Below are 20,733 nucleotides of genomic sequence, written 5' to 3' on the forward strand. Positions count from 1 at the left end.
TCAAATATCAATCTTTGGAATTTTCACAAAATTCCTACAGAGTGGGCCATTTGACCCAACAAGTCCACACTGACCCTCCAAACAGCATCCCACCCAGACCCATCCCCGACCTTTTCTCTGTAACCCTGCATACTAATGCTAACACACCTAACCTACACATCCCTGAACACTACAGGCCATTTAGGATGGCCAATCCACCTAGCCTGCACATCTTTGGACTCTGGGAGGAATCCAGAGCACCCGGAGTAAACCCACGCAGACACGGGGAAGAATGTGTTGCTCGAGAGCGGAATTGACCCCGGGTCCCTGGCGCTGGGAGACAGCAGTGCGAACCACTGAGCCTACCCTTGGCATTTATGGATGCTCCATGTTTGTATATGTTTAAAGCTGAGGCAGATTTTTGATCTCTCAGGGCATCAAGAGATATGGGAAGCAGGTGAGAAAGTGGAATTGAAGTCCTTGAACAGCCATGTTCATACAGAAATGCAGAGCAGCATCATTGGGCCAGACCATTTACTCCTGCCACTATCTCTTCTGTATTGACTTCATCTATTCCTTGTCGTTGTGAGTTCCACCCTCTAACAACTCACTAGGATTCTCTTGAATTCTCTGCTGGATTGTTTAATTGCAATCTTATGGTTATAGCCCTTAGTTTTGGTCTTGCCTGCAAATGGAAATGGCTTCTCTATGTTTTCCTTATCAACCCCTTTCATTATCTGGAGAAAAGAACAATCATTTGTTGAATCCATCCTGGCATGAGCAACCTCTCAGACCTGGTGTCATCATATCCCCACAGTGCAGAAAGATGGCATCTGGTCCATCGAGTCTGTGCTGACCTTCAAAAGAGCAAATCTAGAACTTCAAATGCTGCAAAGTGCTCCTTACTAACATCTGGAGTCGAATGCCAAAATTCGGAGAGCTCCCACACAGACTAGTCAAGCTACATCATGACAAAATCAGCTTCAAGGGATCATACCTTTCACACAACGCCCAATACAACATCACCACCATGCCTAGGTAAATCCTGTCCCAATTTTTGGCTGGCCCAGCCAGTGACACCCACATCCCAACCCTGAATTTTTTAAAAAACCCATTACCCGCAAAATTTAAATCCTTCTTCTTAACAGTTTGCTAATATCTCAACATATTTACTGTATAGATCTTATTGTGGATCTATCCACAAATTAAGAAATAGCACTATGAATAGCCCTTTCCAATTTTCCATATGCACTAAACTTCTACACATGATTAATCAGTGTTTGAAATCTAACGCTGAGCTGTCTGGGCTTGACTGCTCAGATGGTAGAGACGGGAGGTGCTATAGATTTCTTGCCCTCAAATTGACACAGTTGGGTACTGAGACAGAAGAATCATCAGAGGAACGAAGAGCAAGGACCATCCAGTTTATTTTTACCTCCTCTCTTATTACCTTGTTCAGTGATGTTATTACACACCTCTGGAGCAGGTGGAGCTTCAATCTCTGCCTCCTGGTTCAGAGGTTGGGACCATCCAGTTTATTTTTACCTCCTCTCTTATTACCTTGTTCAGTGATGTTATTACACTCCTCTGGAGCAGGTGGAGCTTCAATCTCTGCCTCCTTGTTCAGAGGTTGGGACCATCCAGTTTATTTTTACCTCCTCTCTTATTAACTTGTTCAGTGATGTTATTACACTCCTCTGGAGCAGGTGGAGCTTCAATCTCTGCCTCCTTGTTCAGAGGTTGGGACCATCCAGTTTATTTTTACCTCCTCTCTTATTAACTTGTTCAGTGATGTTATTACACACCTCTGGAGCAGGTGGAGCTTCAATCTCTGCCTCCTGGTTCAGAGGTTGGGACCATCCAGTTTATTTTTACCTCCTCTCTTATTAACTTGTTCAGTGATGTTATTACACACCTCTGGAGCAGGTGGAGCTTCAATCTCTGCCTCCTGGTTCAGAGGTTGGGACCATCCAGTTTATTTTTACCTCCTCTCTTATTACCTTGTTCAGTGATGTTATTACACACCTCTGGAGCAGGTGGAGCTTCAATCTCTGCCTCCTTGTTCAGAGGTTGGGACGCTACTACTGCACCACAAGGGCCCCTATTTCACTTTTTATATCCAGAAATGTTATCACACACAATTGAATGATTTCTTTCTCTCCCCATCACCAAATCACTGTTTTTCCCCAGTCTATTAACCACCACCCACATTTCCAATTGGATCATTTATAGACAAAGGCCGTTTAGGGCTCCTAGTTTGCTTTTTACTGTTAGGATTGAAAATGTTTGTTGATTTATCATGATGTTATCTCTATCAGACAGACACAAATCAAGAAGACATGAGTTAAGCATACTTCACTTACTGCATATCACATCTTGACTTACTGATATATTATATCCCAAAGAGGTTATTTTCTGAACTGAGATAACAAAGTGTGGAGCAGGATGAACACAGCAGGCCAAGCAGCATCTCGGGAGCACAAAAGCTGACGTTTTGGGCCTAGACCCTTCATCAGAGAGCTCTGATCACAATTTTCTGAACTGAATCTCGTTGACTTTGAACATATCGGTTTATCCATTGCCTTCCTCAAGTGGCGATTCCGTAGATTGATACTTGCTGTCAGGATAATGGCTGTTACTTTAAACTGAAAAGACAGGACAGGACCTGAATGGTAAAGGACTGGAATTTGCTAATTATTTTTTCCCCGAACTAAGCCATAGCAATTAACATTTCATTTCCAGATTCCTTGACCAGAGGGGATAAATCTATCATAAGAACAATTTCTAATTAAAGGCAATGGAGCTGGTGTCATAAAGGTTCAACCAGGCATGAACCTGGCACCACAGCAGCCATAAGGATGGAGAGGAAACCTGACAAAGTCGCTCCTGGTTCTCAGTTTTAACTGGAGACCCTGTTGTGCAAATCCAAAGCACTACAGTGAGGCAATCTTTGCTAAGGATAGGAGGAAGCCACCAGCCCGTCCAAACATAGCGGCACGTCTGGAAGTGGCCAAAACAGAACAAGGTCATCCCAAACAGGAGTAAGTGTATCAAGAGGATCCAGAACCTTAGGAGAGCAGGAAAAGTGCATGGCATAACAGTTTCAGGTGTCAAACCTCAAATTCTGACCTCTTCAGCATTTTCCTGCACAGAATTCCATACATCAACACACTTGAAGATTCACTTGATCCCCTCTCTCCACTGAAAGCTGAGAAGGGATGCTCTGAGCACTACTCACTCACCTATCCACGGCTGCAACTCTTCAGTTTCCCTGATCAAAAGTTGTTGAGCTTGTATTATGAGGGAACACATCTACTGCACATTCGCCTGGTTAGCACGGATGAGCAGCATCCAACTTGCGACTGAGGTCCACTGGAGGTTAAAGAAGGAATGCTGAGCTAAAGAGACATCTACTTGCCTATTTGCATGATCAATTTACCTTTCCAATACCTTCAATCCAGTTCTGGTGAACCCTGAAAGAGAGGAGGATGATGTCAGGACCCTGAGCCAAAATAACTTTTTGGGAATTTCACCCACATGTACTCTAACCTGTGATAATGGGAACTGCAGATGCTGGAGAATCCAAAATAATAAAATGTGAGGCTGGATGAACACAGCAGGCCCAGCAGCATCTCAGGAGCACAAAAGCTGACGTTTCGGGCCTAGACCCTTCATCAGAGAGGGGGATGGGGTGAGGGTTCTGGAATAAATAGGGAGAGAGGGGGAGGCGGACCGAAGATGGAGAGAAAAGAAGATAGGTGGAGAGGAGAGTGTAGGTGGGGAGGTAGGGAGGGGATAGGTCAGTCCAGGGAAGACAGACAGGTCAAGGAGGTGGGATGAGGTTAGTAGGTAGGAGATGGAGGTGCGGCTTGGGGTGGGAGGAAGGGATGGGTGAAAGGAAGCACAGGTTAGGGAGTCAGAGACAGGTTGGACTGGTTTTGGGATGCACTGGGTGGAGGGGAAGAGCTGGGCTGGTTGTGTGGTGCAGTGGGGGGAGGGGACGAACTGGGCTGGTTTTGGGATGCAGTGGGGGAAGGGGAGATTTTGAAGCTGGTGAAGTCCACATTGATACCATTGGGCTGCAGGGTTCCCAAGCGGAATATGAGTTGCTGTTCCTGCAACCTTTGGGTGGCATCATTGTGGCACTGCAGGAGGCCCATGATGGACATGTCATCTAAAGAATGGGAGGGGGAGTGGAAATGGTTTGCGATTGGGAGGTGCAGTTGTTTATTGCGAACCGAGCGGAGGTGTTCTGCAAAGCGGTCCCCAAGCCTCCGCTTGGTTTCCCCAATGTAGAGGAAGCCACACTGGGTACAGTGGATGCAGTATACCACATTGGCAGATATGCAGGTGAACCTCTGCTTAATATGGAAAGTCATCTTGGGGCCTGGGATAGGGGTGAGGGAGGAGGTGTGGGGGCAAGTTTAGCAGTTCCTGCGGTTGCAGGGGAAGGTGCCGGGTGTGATGGGTTTGGAGGGCAGTGTGGAGCGAACGAGGGAGTCACGGAGAGAGTGGTCTCTCCGGAAAGCCAACAAGGGTGGGGATGGAAAAATGTCCCTAACCTGTTCTTCCTCTCACCCATCCCTTCCTCCCACCCCAAGCCGCACCTCCATCTCCTACCTACTAACCTCATCCCACCTCCTTGACCTGTCCGTCTTCCCTGGACTGACCTATCCCCTCCCTACCTCCCCACCTATACTATCCTCTCCACCTATCTTCTTTTCTCTCCATCTTCGGTCCGCCTCCCCCTCTCTCCCTATTTATTCCAGAACCCTCACCCCATCCCCCTCTCTGATGAAGGGTCTAGGCCAGAAACGTCAGCTTTTGTGCTCCTGAGATGCTGCTGGGCCGCTGTGTTCATCCAGCCTCACATTTTATTATCTTGTACTGTAACCTGCCAAGCTTTATCTGTGATTCAGCTGAAATTGAACTCCCTTCCAGCATAGGCCATGTTCTTTGGTTCTGCTGTTCTGGGCAAAGTGAAACAGCTTTTCATTGTCTGAGTGTTTTACATTCTTAAATACAGTAATCATATCATCTCTCAAAATCTTTCTTTTTCTAGTGAGAAGATGACCAAATTTACTCCTTGCACTTCATAACACAAACCCTCCATCCTGTTATTCATCCTGTTTATAAATCATAAAGTCATACAGCTCAGAAGCACACCCTTTAGATCAACTCATTTGCACCGACCAGACATCCCAATCTGATCTAGTCCCATTTGTCAGCATTTGGTCATATCCCTTCAAACCCCTCCTAGTCATATACCCATCCAGATTTCTTTAAATGTTGTAATTGTACCCGCCTCTACCATTTCCTTTGGCAGTTCATTTCTTATCACTGTGTGAAAAAGTTACCCCCTCAGGTCCTTTTTAAATGTTTCCCCACTCACCTTGAACCTATAGCCTCTAGTTCTGGACCCCCCACACCCTAGGAAGCAGACCTTGGTTATTCACTCTATCCATACTCCTCATGATTTTATGAACCTCTATAAGGCCATCCCTCAGTCTATGCTCCAGGAAAAAAAAACCCCAGTCTATTGAACCTCTCCTTACAGCTCGCACCCTCCAACCCCAGCAATATCCTTGTAAATCTTTTCTGCACTCTCTCAAGTTTAACAACATCGTTCCGATAGAAGGCAACCAGAATTAAATGCAGTATTCTGCAAGAGGCCTTACCAATGTTGTGTACAGCCGCAACATGACATCCCAAATCTTATATTCATTGTTCTGACAAATGAAGGCAAGCTTTCTTCATCATCTCAACCTGTGACTCCACTTTCGAGGAACTATGAGCCTACATTCCAAGGTCTCTTTGTTCGACAACACTCCCTTGGACCTTACTGTTAAGTGGATAAGTCCTGCCCTGATTTGCTTTACCAAAATAAAACAGCTCACATTTACCTAAATTAAACTCCATCTACAACTCCTCAGCCCATTGGCCCAGCTGGTCAAGGTCTTCTTGTACTCTAAGATAATCTTCTTCACTGATCATTATGGCACACCACTGGTCACAGGCCTCCGGTCTGAGAAACATCCATCCACCACCACCCTCTGTCACCTATCTTCAAGCTAATTTTGTATCCTTTCAATATCTTCTCGTATTGCAAATGACAGAATTTAAATGACATTATTTTAGTGTCAGCACCAATGTTTTCTGAAGTGTGGAATAATATCACAATTTTGGCTCAATAGTGACTATCCTCTAAGTAGATCCATCTTTTGGCTTTCTTTCTTACAAGTTAATTGTAATATTTTACCACACAAGCTTCAGATTATGACTGAGTCAAACAACAGAAAAAGAGAAACAAAAACAGACATTACTGGAAAAGCTTAGCAGGTCTGGCAGGATCTGTGGAGAGAAATCGGAGCTAATGTTATGGGTCCAGTGACCTTTCTACAGAAGAGAGAAAGAGAACTGCGTCTCACAATCACATGCTGCCCACAAAAGTTCTTGGAATGGTATTGTCCCTCGTAATTTATCCTGTCGATTGTGGAAATGCTAGGATGAGTGGCACTGTAATATGTGATGTGTTTACTTGCATATTGAATTTGTGGTTTCTAAATCTGAAGCATTAATTGAAGACACAAGTTATTCCCATGTAACAACATGGTACAATATAGCCACTGAGGCTTGGCTCTGTGCACATATAATTTGTAGTTCAGGACTACATTTGTAATCACAAATGTTTAACTCATCTTTTGCTTTTGGTTCAGGGAAATTTGCATTTATCAGCCAAAGACTCAGGATATGCTTGCAGAATCTGGGGCTCAAAATACGACAAAAGAAAGAAGACGTCCAAGGATACGATTTTCTGAGGTTCTACACCTTCCACAAAAATGTATGACATTCGCCTCCTTTTGGATCATTCCAAGATTAAAGTTTGCGTTGGAGAAAACAAAAAATGCTGGAAATACTGAACAGGTCAGGCAGTAACTCTGAAGATTGAAACAGATTTAACAATTTGGGTTGAACAGGACTGGGAATAGTTAAGCCATTTTACAAGTTTCAAGCAAGTGAAGGGGAGATGCATGGAAGAGAAGAAAAGGAAGGCCTCCGGCAGCATAGAAATATAAAGAAGTTTGCATAACCAAAGAGTTGGTAGTACAGAGCCAAGACAGTTTTAAAGGGACAAGAAACAAAAGCTGTGACGAGAAGAGGTGTGAGTGGCAGAATGATGAACAGCTGCCATCCACAACCAAAAACAAAAGAAAAACAAAAGAAAAAAACAAAAGAAAAACAAGAGTAAATGAATATATGTTGATAACCTATTGTCAAAATGGAGGCAGAATATCTGAGGAAGTGAAGAGACAGAGATGAACCAACTGAAGGTTAAAGAAGGATGGGATTTGAAATTAAAGTTGGTAAGCTGTCTAGTAAAGGGCAAGTGCAGGAAGTGGCACCAACATAGTCATTAAAGTATACTTTCAGACTTGCTGCTATATAAGTGCTCTGAACATCGCATGTTCCAGAGTGCACTTATACCACTGTGCAACATTAAATTATACAGTACGGTTACCAATGGATGTGAAAGCAGAACCCACTCGGTTTCTGAACAAGCTATTAGGCTTTCTACTATTTCCTCAATTGTGCCTTTCCGCTTTTTCTTAACACAGTGAAAATAATATCAATAATTTTGAAATCTATGTCAACCATTAAGCTGCTTTATCTCTCTGACTGCAGTGAACTTACAGCACAGTTACAATCAAACCCCACTTATTTCACTCAGCATTTACTTCCCTCGTTGGAACATGAAGAACAGAAATAAAGCACACACCCATTCCAAGCACATTTTCTGGGCTTGCTTTCATGTCTTTGGCATTCTACCCATATTTCACAACAACTAAACAATAAAACTAAACTTTATCTTACCTTCCAACTCCAGGCTCAGGCACGCACCTCACAATCTTTTGTTTAAAATTTGACTAACTTTGTGTATTACTGATATAAATCTGATTTAGAAATTGGTTGATGCCAAGTTGAAAAACTATGCCAGATATTCCATTTGGCAAAGTCAAATAGAAGTCTCATGAGCAAGACCTGAATCCACACCTTTTAACTCAGCAACAAATATGCAATCCACTATCTATGTCTTAAAGCCTATTGATTCTTTCCTCTTCAATCCAAGTAGATATACACTGCTGTCACTGAGCACCAATGGGAGCAGGACCAAATGTATATGTTGATGGATTGTATAGCATTCTTTGTCCTGCGTGCTTCTTGTATACAGTGTTGTATTCAGGCAGCTGTAGAGTGTTCCATCATACTCCTGCCTTATGGTTGGTGGAAGGCTTTACAGAAGCAGGAGTTGAGTTATTTGTTTTCATGTGGGCTCATCTATTCAAGTCAGCCCAGACCAGGCCTCTTCCATCAAACAGATCTATTAACAATCCTTACTCGATGACTTTGCAACAGGCATTTCTCCCTTGAACACCTCGAATGCTGACCTTCAGCAGATTGTCTATCACATGTCTACTGAAGTCACAGTTAGATCACTGAGGTTCATCTGTATGTTCATTAAACCCTGCCTCTACATCTGTACAGTCTTGGGTTCCAATATTAACTGACAGTATTTTCCTAACATTATTGACTGGAAACATTTAACTTAAAGCTTTTCTAACCCCACCATCTCCAAAAAAATGAGGTTTACACATTTTCAACCATCTGTGGTGATCTCACAGTTCACCCAAATCCTGTCATATAAAATGGAAGGAAGGGTGACTGTCTGTGGGCTGACTTTGAATCCTCAGAATCTCTGGGCACTCTTATTAAAGTAGATCATCATTATTGTGTTACAGAACCACTGAAGGACTTTCCTACATGCTTGGAGTTCATTGCTTTCTGTGAGCTCGAGCTGCCTGTTGACAACTGAAAAATCATTGTGACACTTGAGTGTACTGTCACTTTCATTGTGTCTTCAGTAACCTCATGACAATGATTCTTCATCGGCACAGCTTTTCACACAAACTGACATCACTGTCAGGATGGTGGAAGAACACTATTCATCCTGCTGTTCAAGAAAATCAGAGGGACATTGATGTATTGCAGCACAGCTTGGAGAAATGGGTACCACGAAATTTTTTTCTTGAAATGTGGACCCAGGCCTAACAGTGACATCTTCTTTATTTCACACCCTGGGTTCGTATCATGGCTAGGGCTTTCAACTGATACAAGTTGACAGAATTCCTCACAGAATAGAACCTACTAATCAACTTGACATGGAGTGTCTTGTGCCAGCCTTAGAAATTGTACATAAGCCTGCCAACTCAACAAATATCAATAAGATGCAAATAAGCTCATTAATAACTTCATTACTGTAGCTAACTAGTACAACCTTCAACTAGTAGGGTTCTGCCTCTAGCATCCTGGAAGCTGATTCCTGATAGATGAACCTGCCAAACTGGCCATTTATCAACCTGAAAGTTGGCTGGGTGTAGCTGTATATGGACACAAGTCACCTCAGTACTTGGGGAATTGTGGATTGTGCTAAACACTGTGCAGTCATAGGTAAACATTCCCACTTCTCACTTTATGGTAGAGGGAAGGTCACTGATGAAACAGTTGAAGATGGTTGAGCCTAGGAAGCTATCCTGAGGAAGCCTACAGTAATGGCCTGGGACAGAAATGATTGCCCTGCACAAACCATAACCATCTGCTTTTGTGCCAGTTATGACTGTAACCAGCAGAGAGACTTTCCCGAATTCCCATTAATTTCAGTTTTGCGAGTAGTCATTGATACTACACTTGGTCAAATATTGTCTTCACATCAAGGGCGGTCACTCTCAGCTCACTTCTTTAGCTCAGCTCTTTTGTCCATGTTTGAATCAAGGATGTAATCAGATCGGGAAATAAATGGCCCTATTGGAAGCCAAACTGAGCATAAGTGAGCTGATTATTTCTTCACAAGTGATGCTTGAGAGTCAACAGAAACTTCCATCCTTTCACAAATGTTTATGTGTAGACTGATAGGACGGTTATTGGTCAGGATAGATTTGCCCAGCTTTTTGTGCACAGGGTACACACACGTGGGTAATTTTCCACATTTCCAGATAGATACCAGCAGTATAGCAGTACAGAACAGCATGGAAAATTATGTGGTCAGGTCTGAAAACAAGTCTTCAGTACTATTCCAGAGTATTGTCAGTACCCATAGCCTTTGTCATAGACAGTGTTGTTAGCCATTTCTTGATATCACACAGAGTGAATTTTTGTAACTGCATCGTAACAAGTTATCAGACAGCACCTCCCAAACCCACAACTTCTACCACTGACAAAAGCAGCAAACATATGGGGACCACCACCAACTGCAACATCCTTATTAGCCCCACATAAACCTGATCAGAACTGTCGCCATTCCTTCATTGTCACTGATTCAAGATGGCGGAGGCAGAGTTTGGGCTCCTTAGCCCAGGGCTCATCCATTCATCTGCTTTTTCCTTTTTTTGTCCTTTAACTTCCTCTCTCTTATTTCTAAGATTTTAAAGAGTCTTTTTTTGATAAGAAAACGTTGACTGGAGCAGCTCGGAGGCCTGGAGTGGTGTGAAGCTTTTTTGTATCTAAGTACCTAGGTACAATGAAGATGATGCAATGGAGGGGGGGGGGTGACGTTGTAAACTTTTCACTGTACTCTTGTACCTGAGTACATGTGACAATAAAACCTAGTTCTAATTCACCAGGTCAAAATCCTTCTCTAACACCGTGAATGTATCTATACCACAAAGACTGCAGCACTTCAGGAACACAGTTCACCACAATCTTCTCAAGGGCAATCACGAATGAGCAATAATTGCTAACATTGCTGGAGATGCCCACACCAGTGAACACATTAACTAGAAACATCTGTCACATTTGAAAGTGAAGTTTCTATTTCTGCTGTTAAATCTTCACAGTCCAAAATTATTTTTGGCCTTCAGCTCTCATTAGAGGGTAAATTACAACAATGTAAAGCGGAAAATGGTAATGACGAATAGGTAATATAGTAAAGGAGTAAAATTGTAACATGTCAAAGGAATATAAAAACAACACCAATTCATATTTATATAGCACCTTTAACGTAATAAAATGTGCCAAAGTACTTTACATGGATATAACGGAATAAAACATACCAATAATAAGGAGAAATTAGGGCACATGACTAAAGGTCTACCAGGTGGGTTTTAACAACTATCTTACTGGAGGTATGGGACATGTATATTGAAGTGTGGGAATTGCTGTAATATATATAAAGCTTGAAGATGTTCTGTAACCCACTAGAGGGAATTTTAACCTTCAGTGATAAGACATATTTCCCATATGTGAGTTTGAAATAAGTGATTGTGTCCTGTTTTCCTGAAGTCTTATCAATTTATTGATTTGTCCCCAAAACAAGGTCGACAGGATTTTGGTGCAAGTTAAGATATGAGCTCCAGAGTTTTGAATAATCTCAAGTTCATTGACGGTTGAACATGAAAACTGACTGGTGGTGCATTTGAATAGTCAAGCGGAGAGAGACCAAAAACATAGATGAGGAATTCAACAAAAAGTGAACTGAAACACTGGTTAATGTGAACAATGTTATGGAAATGAGAAGAGAGAGACTTGGTGGTGCAATGGATACGTGATTGGGAGATTGTCTCAAGGTCCAGTACAAAACAGTTTCAGTCTTACCAATATTTAATTGAAGAAAATATTTCTGCTCATTCAATTCTGGGTATCAGATAAGCAGAATGAAAGTTCAGAGACTGTTAGTGGGTTGAAAGAGGTGATGGTGAGGCAGAGCTTGGTGTTATTAGTGTGCTTGTGGAAACTAACATAAGAATATAAGTGACAGAAGCTGGAGATGGACATCTGGACCATCGAGCCTGCGCTGCCATTCAGTAAGATTATGGCTGATCTTTTTGTGGACTCAGCTCCACTTACTTGGTTGCTCATTATAACCCTTAGTGTTTTAGAATATCACTGTGGGGCAATATATAAACAAGAATTAGGAGGAGTCTAAGGAGAAATCCTTGAGAGCCACCAGAGGAAATATTATGGGAGAGGGAGGAAAAGACAGTGTGGGTGATTCTCTCACTGTAATTCAACAGATGAGAATGGAAGTAGGTGAGAGCTGTCCCAGCTAGCTGGACATCAGTGGAGAGATGTTGCAGGAAGGTGGTCTAATGTAGCAAAAGCTGCAGACAGGCTGAAATGGAAGAGGAAGGATAGTTTGATTTTATCAGTCATATTGGATGTCATTTGTGATTCTGATAAGAGCTTCTTCATGATAATGGCAGGATGGAAACTTGATTGGAAAGGTTCAAACATGGAGTCTCAGGTAAGATGTGCATAAAATATTGGGAGGCAACAACGCTTTCAATAAATTGGAAAAAGAGTAGGGAAATTGGTGATGGATCAATAGTTTGCAAAGATGGTGGGATCGAGGGTTTTTTTTGAGGGGAGGGTTAATAATGACAATTTTGAATGGAAGAGAGACAAAACCCAAAACTATAGAACCATCAACAATGTTAGCAAACCACCATTTCCAGGGGTACTAGGAATGAGAAATAAATGTCGACACACAGCCAGTGACTCCAACTTCTATTTAAGTAATTAAGAAAGCTAACATGGGAGTCGGGAAAGAAAGGTGGGTTATCAGTTGATTAATTTGAATAGGATTGAGGAAGCAGGATGTGCGACTCATCAATAAGATCAGCACAAAGAAGGCATGGAGAGAGACAGGAGAGAAACTAGAGAAAGATATAAGCTCATCCTTGGGCAGCAAGGAGACCAATATGATATTTGGCCAGTAGGTTCAAGAAAGGGAGGATGTATCACAGGTAGGTCATCATATTGTCTCAGTCCTGGTGATTCTTCACCAGTTGGTGGTGGAGATATGGGAAAGAAGTCAGAGTATATCTATCCATTCCAAAAACATATATTTTTGTAAAGCCTCTGATATTAAAAGAATTCCAAGATAGTTTACAGGAGCATGTTAAAACATAACACCAACAACAATTTATATTTATCTAATCCCTTCAATGCAGTAAACCATCTGAAGGAGATTCACAGGAAGCATTCTAAAATAAACTATAACTCTAAGCCACATAGTAACATATTAGATTAAGTTCTTGGTTAAAGAGGTGTTTTTGAGTAATTGTAAGGATTAAGTAATTTTAAGGAAATTGAGGTAGACAGAGGGAGAGATTGAGACAGGGAACTTCAGAGCTTGGGTCTAAATAGCTGATGGCATGTGATTTAAATCAGAGGGCTCAAGTGGGTAGTGTTGGGTTTGTTTGCTAGAGTTTACAGAGATCGGAAGCAGCAAACCATGGAGGGAGTTCAAAATAAGAATTAGTATTTTAAAATGAAGATGTTGCTTGAACGGGAGCCAATGTAAATCAGCAAGCACAGGGGTGGTAAGGAATGGGACTTGCTGAAAATGATGAGGCAGGCTGCAGAGTTTTAGATGACCTCAAGTTTATGGAGCATAGAATTTGGGAGATTTGTCAGGAATCCAATAGAATAATAATGATGGTTTTAGGAGCAGATGAAATGCAACAGAACAAAGTTGAGTGATGCTAAGTTCGAGGAAATACGTGGTTTCTGTGATGGCATAAATATGCCTACTGGATGTTGCTGGAATAAAGAGAAGTAATAGCGGGTGAGGCAGGAGCCTGATAGTCCTCGTACAGACTCTAGCACTATATAGTTCAAAGTAGACTAGTCAGATGTGGTGAGAGATAATAGGAACTGCAGACGCTGGAGAATCTGAGATGACAAGATGTAGAGCTGGATGAACACAGCAGGCCAGGCAACATCTTAGGTGCCAGATAGCTGATGTTTCGGGCCCAGACCCTTCATCAGGGATCCGAAACGTCAGCTTTCCTGCTCCTAAGATGCTGCTTGGCCTGCTGTGTTCAGTCAGATGTGGTGCTGCATATCTGTTCATATCTGCTGAAGGGAGTGGAATGGTAAAGGTTAACTTTGGAATGGTTTAAATGGGGGAAGATAAAAATGCGTTGGAACAGCAAAGGGATCACATTTTAATATGAAGAAATTGACAGTGAATGATCAGATTTGAATAAAGAGAAATTTGCCACAATGTGATCCTTTGATTCTCCATTCATGGATCTTAAGACAAGGTCTTAAAAGAGAAAAGAATCCTGAAACAACCCAATACATCCATGCCGACTCTTTGAAGAGCATTCCATCCAGATCTACACTTTTCCATGGCTAGTCCACCTAATTTACACCCCCCCGGGCACTATGGGCAATTTAGCATGGCCAATCCACTTAACCTGCATATCTTTGGACTTGGCCAACATTAACTATCTCATACGCTGCAGCAGGGATTCCCCGAGACATGGTACATTGGCGAAACAATGCAGACGCTATGACAACAGATGAATGGGCACTGTGTAACAATTGCCAGAAAGGAATGTTCCCTCCCAGTGAGACAACACATCAGTGGTCAAGGGTATTCGGCCTTGGATCTTCGGATAAACATCCTCCAATGAGGACTTCAGGATACACAACAACACAGAGTCGCTGAGCAGATGCTGACAGCCAAGTTCAGTGCCCATGAGGATGGCCTCAACCAGGATCTTGGGTTCATGTCACCATACAGGTGACCCCATAGCACTACACATTCTCATGAATGCACACATACATGCACACTCACTCATGCAAACATGCTCACACGCACACACGCAGACTGTCCCTCTCCAACCCAACCCCCCACCACACACACACACACACTCTCTCTTCCCCACCTGTCACCCCCCTCACTCACACACACTCTTTCTCCCCCCTCACACATGCACACAGACACGTGTAAATCTATGGAATGAATTTGTATTTGCAGATACATTTTATTTTGTTCAAAAAGCACACAACTTATAGACAGTTAGACAATGTGTCATTTTTAAAAATTCCTTTTAGAAATAAAACCAGTCTGACTCCAACTAAAACACAAACAGATTCTAAACAAAGTCTCGCACCTCACATGCATTGTCTGAACACAGAAAATATCTTTCGTTCTCTCTCACGACTGGGATTTGAAAGGAATTCAGGGATTTACATATGCATGTTAATCAATTAAAACCTTCTTTCTGATTAAAGATTTAACAGTATCTTTGGTTTATTTCGTACATCCTCACCAATGATGTGAACCTTTGATCTTTTACTCACAAATTCTGTGTCTGATATAACCTCTTTCTCACTAATACCTGAAGAGGAAGGGACTGTAACTTGGTGATTTCTGACCTTGTCCACCAGAGTCCAATCCTGGCACTTCCACATCATATCTTTGGGCTGAGGGAGGAGACCCACGCAGACATGGGGAGATTGTGCAAACTCCACATAGAGAGTGGAATCGAACCCAAGTGCCTACCACAGTGAGACAGTCAGTGCTAACCACTGAGCCACCGTGCCACCCTAGATGTCAGAAACAGTTTAACAAGAGAGGAGTAGTCAGGAGAGATGATGGTGAAGATGATGGGAGAAAATGAGAGGGGAGGGAAGGAGAGGGGAGGGAAGGAAAGGGGAGGGAAGGAAAGGGGAGGGAAGGGAAGGGAAGGAAAGGGGAGGGGAGGGGAAGGAAAGGGGAGGGGGGGGAGGAAAGGGGAGGGGGGGGAGGAAAGGGGAGGGGAGGGGGGGGAGGAAAGGGGAGGGGAGGGGGGGGAGGAAAGGGGAGGGGAGGGGGGGGAGGAAAGGGGAGGGGAGGGGGGGGAAGGGGGGGGAAGGGGAGGGAAGGGGGGGGAAGGGGAGGGGAGGGGGGGGAAGGGAAGGGGAGGGGGGGGAAGGGAAGGGGAGGGGGGGGAAGGAAAGGGGAGGGGGGGAAGGAAAGGGGAGGGGGGGAAGGAAAGGGGAGGGGAGGGGGGGGAAGGAAAGGGGAGGGGAGGGGGGGGAAGGAAAGGGGAGGGGGGGGAAGGAAAGGGGAGGGGGGGGAAGGAAAGGGGAGGGGGGGGAAGGAAAGGGGAGGGGAGGGGGGGGGAAGGAAAGGGGAGGGGAGGGGGGGGAAGGAAAGGGGAGGGGAGGGGGGGGAAGGAAAGGGGAGGGGAGGGGGGGGAAGGAAAGGGGAGGGGAGGGGGGGAAGGGAGAGAAGGAGCAGGGAGGGGAGAGGAGGGGGGAGGAGGGGAGAGGAGGGGGGAGGAGGGGAGAGGAGAGGAGAGGAAAGGAGAGGGGAGGGAAGGGGTGGGGAGAGGAGAGAAGGGAGGGGAGGAGAAAAAAGGAGAGGGGAGGGAAGGGGTGGGGAGAGGAGAGAAGGGAGGGGAGGAGAGAGAAGTGGTTGGGAGGAGAGAAAAGGAGAGGGGAGGAGAGAAAAGGAGAGGGGAGGGGAGGGTGTAGAGAAAAGGGGAGGGGTGGAAGGTGGAAGAGAAGGACGGGGTGGGCGGCAGCAGCAGCTCCTCCTCCTCCCGGAGCAGGCGCGGCCTGCTGCCTCCTCAGAGGCTCAGATTGAGCCGGGGCGGGGGGGTGGAGTAAGAGCGACGGCCTTTCTTGTGCCGATGGGGGGTGTAGGCGGTGGGGCTGCCCGTCCTCTCCCCTCCATCACCCACCGCCGTCAATGAGAGCCGGGCTAAGATGCGGCTGCCGCCAGGGACTGGGAGGCCGCGATGGAGAGGGGGAGGGAGGAAGCGGCTGAAGATGTAGGGGCAGGAGGGAGGCAACCCAAGTCTCTCAGGATGTCGGAGAGCGGCGGGGGCCTGAAGACGGTGCGGGTCTGGAGGGAGGCGGCCCGCCGCTGCCGCAAACTCCACGGGAACTGGCGCCAGCTGAGCCAGAGCGGCCCGCGCCTCAGCCTGCCCGCCGACATCGGCCACGTCCAGGTGCTCAACCTGGCCAACAACTCGCTGCTCGAGCTGCCCGACGGCCTCGACTCCTCCCTGTCCGAGCTGCGGGCGCTGATCCTGCGGAGGAACCGCCTGAGGCGCCTGCCGCCCCGACTCTGCGGCCTGCCGCTGCTCGACGAGCTCGACCTGGCCCACAACCTGCTGTCGGGGCTGCCGGCCGAGCTGGGGGGCCTGGGCCGCCTCCGCCGCCTGTGCCTGAGCCACAACAAGCTGCAGCAGCTGCCGGCCGAGCTCGGCGGCCTGTCCGCCCTCGAGGAGCTCGACGTCAGCTTCAACGAGCTGCGCCAGCTGCCGGCCAGCCTGGGCCTGCTGGCCCGGCTCCGCGCCCTGGACGTCGACCACAACCGCCTGAGCCACTTCCCCCTCCAGATCCTGCAGCTGGCCGAGCTGGAGGAGCTGGATTTCTCCGGGAACCAGATCCGGGCCCTGCCCCGGGACATCCCGAGGCTGCGCTCCGTCAAGATCCTGTGGCTGAGCAGCCTCCGCCTGTCGTGCCTGCCCGACACCTTCTGCGGACTGGCCGCCCTCGAGAGCCTCATGCTGGACAACAACAGCCTGCGGGCGCTGCCCGAGCGCTTCGGCGAGCTCGGCCGCCTCAAGATGATCAACCTGTCGTCGAACCGCTTCGAGGAGTTCCCCGGCGCCCTGCTGCAGCTCACCGGCCTGGAGGAGCTCTACCTCAGCCGCAACGAGCTGTCGGTCATCCCGGCCGGCATCGCCGCCATCGGCAACCTGGCCGCCCTGTGGCTCGACAACAACAAGGTGCGCTACCTGCCCGACTCCATCGTGGAGCTCGCCCGCCTCGAGGAGCTGGTGCTGCAGGGCAACCAGATCGCCATCCTGCCCGACTCCTTCGGCAGGCTCTCCAGGGTCAGCCTCTGGAAGATCAAGGACAACCCCCTGATCCAGCCGCCCTACGAGGTCTGCATGAAGGGCATCCCCTACATCGCGGCCTACCAGAAGGAGCTGGCGCTCTCGCAGCCCGCCGTCAAGCCCAGGCTCAAGTTGGTGCTGATGGGCTCCAGAGGCGCCGGCAAGACCTCCCTCAGGCAATGCCTGGTTGGAAACGCACCGGCTGCCCCTGCACCTCATGCCAAGGGCATCGAGGTGACCCAGTGGGTGGCGGATGCTGAGAAAAACCTCACCTTTATTGTCTACGATTTGGCTGGGGACCAGAACTACGACCTAATCCAGCCCTTCTTTCTCTCCCCGGGCGCGCTCTATGTGCTGGTGGTCAGCCTGCAGGCCTATGCCCCCCACCGGTTCTACGAACTGGTCGGGCACTTCTTGCACTTGCTCGGTGCCAGGGTCCCTCACGGGGTCGTGTGTGTGGTGGGAGCACACGTGGACCAGTGCAATGACAAAGAGGTGGAGGAAAAATGCCTGGACATCCATCACCAGATCGCCCTCCAGGAAAAGCGAGATGTTGAGTCCATGCAGGCTGTGGTAGAGAAGGTGGATGGGGCACTGGGGCAAGAGTTTGAGCTGCGAGCTGCAAGTCCACATGCCCCCTTTTATGGAGTCTCTGATAAAAATTTGAGGAGGAAGAAGGCCCAAGTGCAGTACCTGTTGAACAACCGTCTTCAGATCCTGTCCCCAGTTATCACAGTCAGCTGTCAGGGGGACCATGTTGGAATAAATCGCTTGAAGGAGAAACTGCTTTCTGTGGCTGAACATCGAGAGATTTTTCCGAATCTGCACAGAGTCTTACCTAAATCCTGGCAAAGGTTGGAGGAACTGCATTATAAACCTCAAGAGCTCTGGCTTTCCTGGTGGGACTCTGCCAGGCTGGGATTACAAGCAGGTCTTACTGAGGACCGACTCCAAAGCGCCCTGTCCTACCTGCACGAAAGTGGCAAGCTGCTGTATTTTGAGGATAGTCTGACTCTCAAAGAGTGTGTCTTTCATAACTTGACCAAGCTGATCGACATCTTGAATGTCTTCTTCCAGCGCGATGCCTCAGTTCTGCTCCAGAAACTACTGGCAGATGCCAATATTGATGAGCTGAGGGCAACACAACTCCACCATTATGTGGAGGGATTCCTGCTTCATGGACTGCTTCCTCTGCATATTATTCGACTGCTTCTCAAGCCACACATCAAAACTCAACAGGATCTTCATTTGATTCTGGAACTACTGGAGAAGATGGGACTCTGTTACTGCCTCAACAAACCTAAAATTACCCCTATAAATGGTGTACCCATTTGGTTTAAATTCCCCTGTTATGTGAAAAATGAAGTTCCTCATGCAGAAGCCTGGATTAATGGGTCCAACCTTTCTGGACAGCAGTTAGCAATTGAACAGCTCCAGGTGGAATACAGTTTCCCTTTTTTGTTCCCACCAGGCCTGTTTGCCAGATATAGTGTACAGATCAACACTCACATTGTACACCGGTCAGATGGCAAGTACCAGATCTTTGCTTACAGGGGCAAGGTTCCAGTGGTGATCAGTTACAGACCAACCCAAAGTAGTCTGCAACCAGACACCTTATCGATTGCTAGTCATGCTTCTTTGCCAAATATTTGGACTGCGTGGCAAGCCATAATTCCTCTGATGGAAGAACTGAATGTACTCCTTCAGGAGTGGCCGGGGTTATACTTCACTGTGCATGTCCTGTGCTCTAAGTGCCTTAAAAGAGGATCCTCAAATCCTCACACTTTTCCAGGTAAGGTATTTTGATAAATAGGAGCAACTGTCTTAACACCTCTTGTATGTGTGATTCATTAAGCTTTCACTTTTATGTATTTATTTGTGCTGTATTTTCATTGGATCTTTCAAGTACTTTCAGCAGTGGAATTTCATTTTGCAATTCTGAAAGTCATTCCTCTTGAGCCCCTCCCTAACTTTGTAGCTAACTATGTTTGCTTATTCCATGATCAATAATTTTGAAGTGTGGTCCATATTGCAAGTCATTGGTTAGCAATGATGCAGCTGATGGGTCATAAGAAAACCTGTCAGAACCATCACTTACATGTTATAACCAGAACAACTATGTCAGATGCGGCATAGGTTGTCAGAACTGCGAGCTACTGCAATATGTTTCACTGCTGCACTATCCAGCTGTGATTTTGACGTGAGTGTGTATGTGAGGGAAGGAGAGACTGGAAACAGACATCACCTCATAGCTGTCTCTTGAGAAGCCAGGCTATTCCTACAATCCTTGCCCTCTCATTCTTGACATAAACGTTCCAATTTTCTTTTGGTTGATCTTGCCTCACCCAATGGAAATTATCCTACTCCCTGACACAACGTACAGAAGCAAGTGCTCAGAGGAAGGGTCTCTTTCTACAAATGCTACATCACCTGCTGAGTCTTTTCAATTGTTCTGTTTTATAATTCCCAGAATGTTAACTTCCTGCCTTCACAGGCACTCACTTTTCTGACATCCTGTGTGCTCTAAGCTCTTTCATAGCTTTTGAAGTCTTTTTCAGTTAATGGCCATTCATAACTATTCTTCAGTGTTGCAATAATTTGCTAATGGCATGCACTTATTTTATAGTAAAAATGCAGACACTACATCCTATCTGTTCAATGGTAGTGGAACATGCAATAAGATAGGATAGCTTCTGTGCACCACTGACTATTATCAGTGTTGCTTGTAAACCAGTGCAGTCATCAGATTCGTGATTTCTCCCTTAGTTGATACTCGTGCTTAAAAGAAGTTCCAAATTTATAGATAGTAGGAACTGTAGATGCTGGAGAATCTGAGATAACAAGATGTAGAGCTGGATGAACACAGCAGGCCAAGCAGCATTAGAGGAGCAGGAAAGTTGATGTTTCAGGCCTAGACCCTTCTTCAGAAATTTCTGAGGAAGGATCTAGGCCCGCAACGTCGGCTTTCCTGCTCTTCTGCTTTGGCCTGCTGTCGTCTTCCAGCTCTACATCTTGTTATTTCCAAATTTATAATTTTGGATTCTTTAGTTGTAATCGGGAGCAAATTTTC

The 20,733-nt window shown here is 46.0% G+C and overlaps 1 protein-coding gene across 3 annotated transcripts in view; it reads left to right on the forward strand.

Moving 5' to 3' along the window:
* Positions 1–16,342: 16,342 nt before the first annotated feature.
* Positions 16,343–20,733, forward strand: part of mfhas1 (multifunctional ROCO family signaling regulator 1) — a 79,749-nt gene continuing 75,358 nt past the window's right edge. Inside the window, exon 1 of one of the 3 annotated variants that reach the window (XM_048527033.2) lies at positions 16,343–19,455. In XM_048527033.2, coding sequence (XP_048382990.1) covers positions 16,554–19,455 — 2,902 coding nt within the window. In that variant the 5' untranslated portion in view covers positions 16,343–16,553. The remainder of the gene's footprint in view (positions 19,456–20,733) is intronic. The other 2 variants (XM_048527032.2, XR_007247161.2) reach the window with 2 other exon arrangements.

The sequence above is a fragment of the Stegostoma tigrinum genome, chromosome 3 (genome assembly GCF_030684315.1).
Source record: "Stegostoma tigrinum isolate sSteTig4 chromosome 3, sSteTig4.hap1, whole genome shotgun sequence".
Lineage (NCBI taxonomy): Eukaryota > Metazoa > Chordata > Chondrichthyes > Orectolobiformes > Stegostomatidae > Stegostoma > Stegostoma tigrinum.